Source organism: Hypanus sabinus, chromosome 3, assembly GCF_030144855.1.
Source record: "Hypanus sabinus isolate sHypSab1 chromosome 3, sHypSab1.hap1, whole genome shotgun sequence".
NCBI classification, from domain to species: Eukaryota; Metazoa; Chordata; class Chondrichthyes; order Myliobatiformes; family Dasyatidae; genus Hypanus; species Hypanus sabinus.
The window spans coordinates 17,133,543-17,146,567 of NC_082708.1; the positions used below are offsets into that span (position 1 = coordinate 17,133,543).

General features: G+C 40.6%; 1 protein-coding gene across 1 annotated transcript in view; it reads right to left on the bottom strand.

Moving 5' to 3' along the window:
* asmt (acetylserotonin O-methyltransferase) overlaps positions 1-13,025 on the bottom strand; it is a 51,758-nt gene that overhangs the window by 10,026 nt on the left and 28,707 nt on the right. The window contains exon 7 of the mRNA XM_059963271.1: positions 2,898-3,038. Within this exon, the coding sequence (XP_059819254.1) occupies positions 2,898-3,038 (141 nt within the window). The remainder of the gene's footprint in view (positions 1-2,897; positions 3,039-13,025) is intronic.

A 13,025-nucleotide genomic window follows, 5' to 3' on the forward strand; every position in this document is an offset into this window, starting at 1 on the left:
GATTAGTTCACTCGTTCATTATGTGCCATGTTGTATGACGTGGGCACAATTGTTCTTGGCAAAATTTTTCAACAGAAGTGGCTTGTCATTGATTTCTTGTGGGCAGTGTCCCCAGCCATTATCAGTACTCTTCAGAGATTGTCCGCCTGGCGTCAATGGTGGCATAGCCAGGACTTGTGATATGCACCAGCTATCCACCACCTGCTTCCGTGGCTTCACGCAACCCTGATTGGGGGAGATGGTGCTAAACAGATGCTACACATTGCCCAAGGGTGATCTACAGGGTAGCAGAAGGAAGGAGTGCTTTACACCTCCTTTGGTAGAGACGTATCTCCACCCAGCCACCCCAAATGGGGTTAGTATAGAGGAATAATAGATAATTGGCATGGATGTGATGCTTTGAATGCCTGTTGCTGAAAACTAAATGGATTGAATTATAGAGAGAGGTTGAGCAAACTAGAACTTCATTGATCAGAGTTTAGGAGAATGAGAGGTAACCTTAATTAGGTGTAAAAATCATGAGGGGGATAGATCATATTTTTCCCCATGGTTGGAAAATCAAGAACATGAGGGCATAGAAGGGATGAGGGGGAAGAGAGGCTGAGGAACCTGAAGTGGAACTCCCCCCCCCCTCCCCAATGTGTGGTCCATATATGAAAAGAGCTGCCAGGGGAAATGTTAGATGCAGGTACATTAACAAGATTTAAGACCATAAGATATAGGAGCAGAATTATGTCATTTGGCCCATCAAGTCTGTTTGCCATTTCATCATGGCTGATCCATTTTCCCTCTCAGCCCCAATCATCTGCCTTCTCCAATATCACTACATGCCCTGACCAATCAATAATCTATCAACCTCTGCCTTAAATATACATAAAGACCTGCCTTTCACAGATGCCTGTAGCAATGGATTCCACAGATTCACCGCTCTCTGGCTAAAGAAATTCCTCCTCATCTCCATTCTGACAGGATGCCCCTCTATCTTGAGGCTAGGTCCTCTGGTCTTAGACTCTCCCACTATGGGAAACATTCTCTCCACATCCACTCCATTGAGGCCTTTCAGCATTCGACAGGTCTCAATTGCGGTCACCCTTCATTCTTCTGAATTCTAGTGAGTACAGGCCCAGAGTCATCAAATGCTCCTCATATGACAAGCTGTTCAATCCCAGAATCATTTTCGTGAACCTCCTTCAAATCACCTTCAGTGTTAGCACATCCTTTCGTCGATAAACAGCCCAAAACTGCTCACTATACTCCAATCGAGATCTCACCACTGCTTTATAAAGCATCAATATTACATCCTTGCTTTTTTTTTGTAATTTATTTTTTATTGAAGTTCATCAAACAAACATTTCCATAAGATGTATTTCAGACATTGTACATATATATCATATATATCACAAAATCTCCACAAAGTATTTATCTGGGGTATACACTTGTAGAAAAGAGTGGAAAGAAAAAACAAGCAAAAGGAAAGAACTATGTACAAGTCAGGAGTGATCTTTTTCTTTTACAACAGATTCATTGATTTGTGAGAATAAAATCAGGCCTATGAGGCATTTTGTAGTTAAACCATTTTTCCCCAGTATGAATCAAATTGTTCCAGCTTATGATTAACAGATGCTGTTATCTTCTCCAATTTGTAAATGTCCATTGTAATTTTCATCCATGTCTTTAAAGTTGGGCTCTCCTGTGATAACCATTTCCTAGTAAGAGTCTTTTTTACCAGCCACCAACAGTATATTCATTAAATATTTATCTCTTTTTAACCATTCTTAAGGTACATATCCAACATATATGGTCTTACTCTCAAGTCAAGTCAAGTCAAGTCAAGTCAACTTTTATTGTCATTTCGACCATAACTGCTATAACCATAAATGATTTGCATAGTAAAATTGAGACAACGTTTTTCAGGACCATGGTTTACATGACACAGTACAAAAACTAGACTGAACTACGTAATAAAAAAAAACACAGAGGAAGCTACACTAGACTACAGACCTACACTGGACTGTATAAAGTGCACAAAAACAGTGCAGACGTTACAATAAATAATAAACAGGACAGCAGGGCAAGGTGTCAGTCCAGGCTTCGGGAATTGAGGAGTCTGATAGCTTGGGGGAAGAAAATGTTATATAGTCTGGTCGTAAGAGCCCGAATGCTTCGGAGCCTTTTCCCAGATATTATCTCCAAGGGTATTTCACATTTAAAGATGTCTTGTAGGGCATTGTGTATCCCCCTCCAATAGTTTTTGATAACAGGGCAGTCCCAAAAAATATGATAATGATTTGCATTTTGATTTCCACAATTTCTCCAGCAGACAGGGAGGTTACTATCATAATGGGATTTCTGAGAGGGTGTAATAAAATATCTTATAAGTTTTTCCATCCAAACTCCCTTCATTTCTGTGAATTGGTACACTTCCATTGACATCTCCATATTGTTGTCCATTCTTCCTCGGATATAATTATCCCTCCTTCCTTCTCCCATTTTGTATTAATGTATGAAGTCAAATGTGTTTTAAGATTTTAAGATTTGACAACCCCTTATACATGCTTGAAATGACTCTACTACCATTATCTGAATTATATGCTTTTCTAAAGAGCTCTATCAAGCATGTATTTGCCTTGGTTACATTTTAAAGCATCTTATTAACATATTGTTGCATACATCTTTGCTTTTATAGTTAAAAGATACTTGGAATGGTAGATGGATTGGAATGACTTAAAGGAATATTGGGGGGGGGGGGGAAGAACTTGCAAATGGGACTACCAGTTGAGAATCTTGGTCAACAAGGTGTGGCTGAGCTCATTTCTTCACTGTGTATCTCAGTGAGTCTGAAGTCCAATGATTACGAAGTCCTTTTGCCGCCCAGACATTTGTATAGTTCTACTTACCTTCATGGAATAGAATCCGTTTTTCCTCTTGGGACACAAAGTGTTTCCCTGCCATTTCCAAGACTTTTGGAAGGTCGTAGATAGTAATGGTTGACTTCGGATATGCGGAGACACATTCCTTTGCCAATGCACCAGTACACCCTTTAAAAATAAGGGGACAAAATATACTTTTTAGAATAGTTGTAATTAGTTACCATGCCTCTGGCACTAACAAAGTAATGATGTGAAAAAAAACTATTTAAAGGATTGCTTTGTTGCTGCAATACTGACAAGAAATTAAAATTAGACCAACAAGATAATGTCCCACATAAAAATAAAACACAAGAGATTCTGCAAATGCTGGAAGTGCAGAGTAACTCACATATAATGCTGGAGAAACTCGGCAGGTCAGGCAACACCTATGGAGAAGAATAAAGAGGCAAAGTTTTGGGCCGAAACCTTTCATAATGATGTCTCAGCCTGAAAGATCAGCTCTTTAATCCTCTCTCTCTCTCTCTCTGTCTTGTTTTACGGCGATTGGCACCCAGCTTAATGGTGCATTACCGCCTCCTTCTGTTCCGGAGTATGCAATGGACTCACATTCTAAATCCCTTCGCCCAATCGCACACATACACATACCCTAACCTACACTTTATCCTCCCCATCCTAGTACCCTATTTCTGTTTATCCATCATATCCTATAAAAAAAAAACCCTGTACACCTTAAGAAAGCTAAAAATACCCTGACCTGTGTCTCTCACCCATGCCCGGCAACCCTTTTAATGTGAATTCCTGCACCCCCAATTCCCTTAGATTAATTCTCATCATCTCCCTCTGTATCCCATACTTCCTGCAACTCAGAACTACATGTTCTACTGACTCCTCTTTTTGACATTCCGCACACAATCCTGTCTGGTGTTTCCCTATCAATTTCAGTGTTTGGTTTAGTGCACAGTGCCCCAGCCTTAACCTTGTCCACACAATTTCCTCTCTTCTGTATCTACTACCTACCCTAGTACCTGCAACACTTTTTTGTATTTGATATAAATGCCTCCCTTTCCCCTCCCTGTCCCATCTTTCTTGCCACATTTGGATGATTTTTTTCCCAGATTACAAACTTAACCTCTGCTTTACTGATACTAATGTGCATTTCTATATTTTCTTTCTTTATTGCCCTCTTTGCCAACTCATCCACCCTTTCATTGCCCTTCACCCCTACATGAGCTGGAACCCATAGAAATTTCACCTGACCTCCCTGATTTGCAACTCTTGTGACTGACTGCAGGACTTCATGAAGTACATCTTGCCGGCTGTTTGAGTGAGAAGACCTTAAACTTGCTAGTACTGAAGATGAATCTGAGCATATCAACGCTTTGACTAGTTTAGTTTTCTCCACCCAACACTGCCATCATCTCCACTGTATACACCGCTTATCAGATGTTCTGCTGATTGCAATTGCTTTTGCTGGTATAACCATCCCAAACCCTGTCACTCCTGTCTCAGGTTCCTTAGCACCATCTGTATAGACCCGAGTATAGTCACTATACTTTTCCATCACATGACAGTTAAATGCACTTACCAAATCAGTTTTATACTTTCCTTTTTACCTCTAACAAATGCCAGTCTAGGTCAGGCCATACCAGCTTCCATGGAGCTACAACCGGATAAACTACTGAAGGACTTATCCTTAGATCAAACACTCCACATGATCTAGCAATATCATTCCCTACCCGACTACATTTTTCCCTCTGAAACCTCCCATTTTCCCAGGACTCCTGCAACACTCCTTTAGCAGGGTGAGAGTCATTGTGTCCCTGCAAATTAACCCAGTAGTTTGCCATCAGTTGCATCCTTCTTAATTCCAAAGGCATTACTCCCATTTCTAACTGCAGGGCTGATACTGGTGATGTTTTAAAAGCCCCACTGCACACTCTCAAAACCTGAGCCTGAATCACATCCCGTTTCCTTATAAGAGACCTCGCTGCTGATCCATATGCTACACTTCCATAATCCAACACAGATCTTACTAAAGCCACGTACATTCTCTTTAATGCTGAACAACTTGCTCCCCATTCCCTACCAGTCAAACATCTCATCACATTTATTACTTTTTTACATTTCTCCTCAACTTTCCTGATATGGTCTGCCCATGTTAATCGTGAATCAAATATAACTCCCAGAAATTTAAATGATCCAACCCTTTCTAATTCAATCCAATACATCCTTAACTTCTTCCCTACTTCAATTCTTTTCCTAGTGAAAAATACAGTTTGAGTTTTTTCCACTGAAAATCTACATCCACAATCATAACCCCACTCCACCACTTCATCAATTGCTCCTTGTAGTTTCCTGATTATATGCTCCGTGTTCCTGCCTCTTTTCCACAAGGCCCCATCATCCACAAACAGTGACCTACCTATATCCACTGGTACCTTTGTGAAGGCATCATTGATCATAATGATGAAAGTAACGGGCTAATCACACTACCCTGGGGTGTGCCATTTCCCACTGTGTACTGTTTTGATAATTCTGATCCAATCCGAACTTGAATTTTTCTAACAAACAAAAAATCTTTAATCCAATTAAAAACTCTCCCCCCAACCCCCATCTTGTGCAATTTCATTAATAATCCTTCCTTCCACATCATATCATATTTTTCAAAGTCAAAAAACACTGCAGCTACTGATTCTTTATTTGCCTGGGCCTTTCTTATTTCAGTCTCTAACCTTATCACTGAGTCCATGGAATTCCTTCCCTTCCTAAAACCTCTCTGATAACTTGCCAGCATTCCCCTCTTCTCAAGATCATATGATAACCTTTCAGTTATCATACTTTCCATTACCTTACATATATTTGATGTTAGTGCTATTGGCCTGTAGCTAGTGGGTTTTGACGGATCCTTGCCAGGTTTCCTTATTGGAATTACTACTGCTTCTTTCCATGCACTTGGTAATCTTCCCTCCTCCCACACTCTGTTATAAAAATGCAGTAACTTCAAGAGCACTCCTTCTCCTAGGTTTTTTAGCATAACATAGCATATTAGATCTTTCCCTGGGGAGGTTGGTCTTGATCTCTTTATTGCTTTCACCATTTCTGCCGAAGTAAATGGATCATTAATTATATCATCTGTTTCTTTCCTCCTGTTTAACACACCTGGGTATTGACTCATTGTTCTTTCCCTTCTCCTTCTCCCTTCTTCAGACAAATTTTCTGAACTATATATCTTTACAAATGACTTGGCCATGATCTCAGCCTTATCCCTGCTGGAGACTGCTGTTTCCTCCTCAGATATCATTACTGGATACTCCCAATCCCTTTTATCTCCCCCCATCCTCTTAATCATTCCCCATACCTCTCCCACAGGCGTTGTACTTTCCATTTTGTTGCAAAAACTCCTCCAACTTACCCTTTTAGCTTGACGTATAGTTCTTCTCACCACTGCCTGTGCCTTCTTATATTGAATCAAATGCTGCATATTATGGGTTCTTTTAACTAGCCTGAAAGCTCTATTTCTGTTTTTAACAGCCTGACAACATTCCTCTGTCCACCATGGAACCAGTTTTCTATTCATCCTATTTTCACTCCTGGGTATAGATCCTTTTGCTGCCATAATAATTGCTGAAGTCACCTGACTGTTTAATTCATCTATATCTCCAGAAAAGTCAATCTTTGTCAATGCTTCTTCAGTTAACTTCTGGAACTTACCCCAATCTGCTTTTCCAAACACCCACTTTGGGACTCCCCCACCTGGTCTTATTTCAACTCTTTCACCCACTGAACATAAAACTGGGTAGTGATGACTGCCTACTGTTGAAGCTCCCCAGTTACTGATGCCAGCCAAGACATTAGACACTAACGTAATATCTAATACCGACTCAGTTCCTGTTGTTATGTTTATCCTTGTTCCTCTACCATCATTCATACACACCAAGTCCCTTTCTTCCATCAAATCTTCAATTACCGTTCCATTTGAATCTGTAATCGGATCCCCCCATATTGTGCTGTGAGCACTGAAATCTGCACACCACACTACTTTATGTCTATTTTGTCCTTGTATCCTTAGTAGGCTGTCCAAATCCAACCTTTTACATGGATTTATAATAGTAACCACTCCCTCCCCTTATATTTATGACCACTCCCTCCCCTCTCTCCCATATTTCCACCACTATGTATTCCTGATCGTCTCCTTTTTCCAGTACTCTATACAGTATACCTTGCTTGATTAACATAGCACAACCTCCTCCTCCTCCTAGATTTCTAGCTTTCCTTATCATTGTATACCCATGTACCACAAAATCTAAAGCTGATTTCAACCAAGTTTCCTGAATACATACTACATCCGGTTTTACAACCATTTCCTTAATAAAGTCCTTAAATTCCTGGCCATTGGCCAGTAAACTCCCTGCATTCCATTGCAAAAGAATCACCATAATGAGTACTAACCAACCTATGACACTTCCTGGCTTGACTGATTAGTGAGGTTCTCCCTCACTTCTTCCCATGTCAGTCCTACTAACCCTAAATGCTGCAGCTGCTTTGACCAAGAGCTGAATTTTGTCACTTTTTGACTTTACCTCTGCCGTACTATTAATGACTCCTGCAATGAATGTTACTGGAGCTTTTTTTTCCACATAAATCCTGTCATTTACTCGTCGCTGCATCTCTTGCATCCCTATTGCTCTCTGGTCATTAGGAGCATCATTCTGTTCTCTTGACATTCTTACAGCTACTGCATAAATGATCTTTCTTTTCACTCTTATTTCTTGAATTTTATTCTCCCATCTCATAACCTCACACCCACTATACACCACGTTATGAGCTTCTCCACAATTACAGCATTTTGGTTGCACTCCTGTTTCACACTTTCCATATTCATGATCATCCCCACATCTAGCACATCTCCTCTGCCTTTTACAGTTTTTAGCTATGTGTCCAAACCTTTGACAATTATAGCACCTCAATGGCTTTGGCACATATACCCTTACTGGGTAACTCATGAAACCCAGGAACACTTTCCTTGGCACTCTTTCTTCTTCAAATTCAATCAATACTGTTTCACCTTCCTTTTTCATTCTCTCCTTTGTTGTTTTCAGTCTTAGAACATTAATTACTTTCCCCCCTTTGATATTCCTCTTCAACTCCTCCATGTTTATATTCATTGGTACACCCATGATCACTCCTTTACAACCACCATTTCGTGCCCCCACCCTCCCTGTATATTCCACCTTGCATTTTCCTATCTCTTTTACCTTGAGTGCTTTCTCAAGTTGTTCCTCATTCGCACATCTTACCAATAGATTGCCATCATTAAGGACTTTTGCAAATACTATTTCCCCTATCTTATTTGCCAGAGTTGTTGTTAGCACAAACGGGTTAATTTTCTTCATGTGTCCTTGCGCCTTCTCATTAAACCTAATTATGACAACACCTCCTCTCTGAACTTGTTCATCTTTCTCACTTTCAGAACTCTCTCCTTTGTCATTTCTTATTCTTTTATTCCCTTTGTCTTGGTTTTCATTCATCCATCCCCTCACTATCTCCTTATTCCTTTTATTTCTCCCTTCACAATAATCCATTTCTCCCCAGCTGCCGACCTCTGATCCCAAATTCCCACTCCTTCTCCACTCTCTTTCCCTCAGCCCCTCCTCTCGCCTTGTCTGCTATTACCAGACCCAGGCAACCCCCCTCCCAGCAATTCCCACTCCTTCTCCACTCTCTTTCCCTCAGCCCCTCCTCTCGCCTTGTCTGCTATTACCAGACCCAGGCACCCCCCCCCCCCCAGCAATTCCCACTCCTTCCCCACTCTCTTTCCCTCAACAAGTTCCAAACCACTTTCACACATGCACCAACTGATTTCTCGCCCTCCCGACCGAGTCTTGTCCTCTTTAATCCTCTCCACTCAGCAGCCACTTTATTAGGTACACCTGCTCATTAATGCAAATATCATATCAGCCAATCATATGGCAGCAACTCAATGCATAGAAGTATGCAAACATGGTTAAGAGGTTCAGCTGTTGTTCAGACCAACCATCAGAGTGGGGAAGGAAAGTGATCTAAGTGATTTTGACTGTGAAATGATTGTCGGTGTGTGATGGTTAGGCCAGTGGGCTCCATGGTGCTTTGCTAATCCCAGCTTTCTAAACACATCGGCCACTCGTAAAATCAAAAAGGTGTAAGTAAATTCCTAGCTAATATTGTTTCATTTAATTTCTGGTTGTAAAACAGGAGTCAGTCCTCAGTTCTTGAAATATAAATGGAAAGCATTACACAATTTGAAATTAAAACAATGCATTTGTTATAACTTCAAACTGATCTATCAATCAATATTGTGTACAATTCTGGTCACCGAATTATAGGAAAGATGTCAACAAAATAGAGAGAGTACAGAGAAGATTTACTAGAATGTTGCCTGGGTTTCAGCACCTAAGTTACAGAGAAAGGTTGAACAAGTTAGGTCTTTATCCTTTGGAGCGTAGAAGGTTGAGGGGGGACTTGATAGAGGTATTTAGAATTATGGGGAGATAGATAGAGTTGACATGGATAGGCTTTTTCCATTGAGAGTAGGGGAGATTCAAACAAGAGGACATGAGTTGAGAGTTAGGGGGCAAAAGTTTAAGGGTAACACGAGGGGGAATTTCTTTACTCAGAGAGTGGTAGCTGTGTGGAACGAACTTCCAGTAGAAGTGATAGAGGCAGGTTCGGTATTGTCATTTAAAGTAAAATTGGATAGGTATATGGACAGGAAAGGAATGGAGGGTTATGGGCTGAGTGCGGACCAGTGGGACTAGGTGAGAGTAAGCATTCGGCATGGATCAGAAGGGCTGAGGTAGCCTGTTTCCATGCTGTAATTGTTATATGGTTATATGATTATAATCTCTTAATAGTCACTTTGCCTGTAAAAGCAGATGTTAGCTCATTACAGCTTCTTTATTGCTTCTTAATGGTTTGTTTAATTTTGTTTTGTTTCCAACAGACAAGCTGGCTCTTAAGTTACTTAGTTCAAGGAGTTTGCAAGTCAGGTGTATAGTATCATTTAGCACATCAAATAACTGATGTGTTTATAGTTGGAAAGTTTGCATACTCAAGGAAGTTGGCTTCACAGTATTTAGAGCATTCTTGAAGTCTATGACTCTGAGATGCTTTTAGAACATTTGTGTTAAAAGGATATCTGAGGAAATATCATACATGTGCGAAGTCATCCAAGTGGAAAGAAACAGTATAAATGTATGGAGCAGTTCAGGCTTAGCAGGAATGGGATAAAGAATATCCATAAGAAACACAGGGTGAAATAGAATCCATTCTGCCAGCTTTGCTTTCTGTGATAGATGCCTTGTGGTTTACCCTTGTTGTTTATAGGAACTGTACCAGTGTTTTAGAAATCTTATGCTTATGACGTGCTCATGTTTAGGAAATGGTTTGTGTTATAGAAATGTTTAAGATGGAAATCCTCTGAGTTTTAAATGTCTTTTAAGAGTGTTCTTTGGACTTAATTGCATATTTCTGAAAATAAATGAAATGTTTTAAACTTCTTTCTTAGGTGGAAGTATCTTCTCTATGGTAGAGAGAAGGGACCCATCACTCGAAGAGGGGTATTGGTAGTTAAACTCACCAACAAGTAAACTTGTCATTGAAGATTTGGTGGTTACAGTATAATTTTTTTTTGAGGGTGCTTGTGGCTATTTATATCTGATGGGCTTTAAGGTTTTTGTTTCATGGTCAGGAAATTCAATACCATCACAAGTGTCAGAGTATCTCAGAAACTGCTGATCTCCTGAAATTTTCACACACATCAGTCTCTAGAGTTCCATTAAATTGTGTGGGGAAACAAAAAGAACATCCAGTATATGGCAGTTCTGTAGGCAAAAACGCCTTGTTATTTGAGAGGCTGGAGGAGAATGGCCAGGCTGGTTCAAGCTGACAGGACGGAAACAGTAACTCAAATAACCAGGTGTCGCAACAAAACAGTGGTGTGCAGGAGAGACCACAAGACCATAAAGTATACCATAGAAGCAGAATTAGACCACTCAGCCCATCGAGTCTGTTCTGTTGTTCCATCATGGCTCATCTATTATCTCCCTCAACCCCTTTCAAGCGCATCTCTGAACACACAACACATTGAACCTTGAAGTGGACGAGCTACAACAGCAGAATGTGCACTCAGTGGCTATTTTATTAGGTACAAGAGGTACTTAATAACGTGGCCACGAAGTGTAAACCAGAATAAAAATTTAACATCAGCAATCAGGATCATGAAATTATTAGATCATTGCTAACTAGACCCACTGTCTTTGCATGATCTATATGCACCTCTAGATTCTTGATTTCTGAACTGCCCTGTAAACTCACAGTAGCATGTTACAAAAGCTGTTAGAAGTTTTGTCTCTTAGATCAAGGAACCCGGATTCAATTCTGGTTGTGTGTGCATGTGTGTGTGTAACAAGCTGCCAGCAGAAGCAGTGGATGCAGATTTAATTGCAACATTTAAGAGAAGTTTGGTTTAAGTACATGGATGACAGGAACATGGAGGTCTATGGACCGAGTGCAGATCATTGGATTAAGGCAAAATAACAATTTGGCATGGACTAGATGGGCCAAATGGCCTGTTTCTGTGCTGTTGTGCTCTCTGACTTCATGACTCTATGCCTCTCTCCCAATGCCAGACTAATTGACCTATGTGCAGCACTGTAGTGTAGCAATTAGCATAATGCTTTACAACACCAATTGGGGTTCAATTCTTGTCACTGTCTGTAAAAAGTTTCCCCTCTGACTGTCTGGGTTTCTTCTGGGTGCAGTTTCCTCCTACATTCCAAAGAAGTACAGATTAGTAAATTGCGGGCATGTTCCCAGCTGTTGCCAGCTGTTCCCAGCACATCATCGAACTGTGACACAAATGACACATTTCACTGTTTGTTTCAAAGTTTTGATGTATCTGTTGCAAATAAAGCTCATCTTTAAAATTACTCGAGTGCAGCATAGGACTGGGGGGAGCTGACCGGAATTTAGATTAAGTGTCTCTGCCCAAAACATCAACTCTTCATTCCTTTCCATAGATGTTGGCTGACCTGCAGAGTTAGTCCAGCATTTTGTGGGTATTGCCCTGGGTGACTCGTTAGTGTAGTGGTTAGCACAACATTTTACAATACAGGTGACCTGGTTCATTTCCCACTGCTGCCTATAAGGAGTTTGTACGTTCTCCCCATGACAGCATGGGTTTCCTCCCAGTCCAAAGATGTACCAGTTGGTAGGCTAATTATCAATTGTAAATTGCCCCAAGATTAGGATCAAATTAAAATTGGGGGAATCACTGGGCTCTTGAGCTGGAAGGGCCTATTCTGCATTATATGTCAATAAACAAATAAAATTGGATCTGTGCAGAATTAGTATAAATGGGTACATGATAGCCAGCAAGGACCTGGTGGTTTATAAGGAGTTGTTTCCATGTTGTATGACTCCATGAAAGGACAAAGTGGGATTTAGAGATGGAAAATCAATGGCCTTTACCATTCATGTTCTGCGATCAAATAGCCAAACTTAACGCAAGTGTTTCTTTTTGCCTTAGTGCAAACATTGTCCATTTTGAAGGTGGGCAAAAGCTCCCAAATTTAGGATGTGTAATATTATCTCCAACCTAACTCCTTGATAAATATTAACCTGTCATTCTTTGGTGTATCAAAAGCAGTGAGGTCCAAACTCACCAACAGCACCCTGAAGAACGAAACGTTCCAGGGTGCTTCAAGGGAAGATTGTTGGATAAAATTTAGCTTTGACTCGTGCAAAGAGGCATTAGCAGAGGCTTCATCAGAGGCGTAGTTTTTATGTGTCTCAAGATAAGACGGTGAGCTGAAAACATTCAGAAAAGACGTTCCTAAGACACTGAAGTTCAGTGGATTCTGGTGGGCCACCAGATTATCGGGACAGCTTCTTATTTGGGACAACTCTTAAAGAACAAAATCTAATCAAGTAAGTTGCTGGGATTCCCTTCGTTTATATGAGACTCTATGCCACTTAATTGGGGCAGGAGACTGCTGACAAACAGATTTTAATTAGTGGCAGTCATGTGCACCTGTGTGGCCATTAGACGCCACATTGTGCTTAAGGCGAAAAGGTTTTAAATAGTGTCATTTGCATGCACTTGTGTTCAAAAAGTGG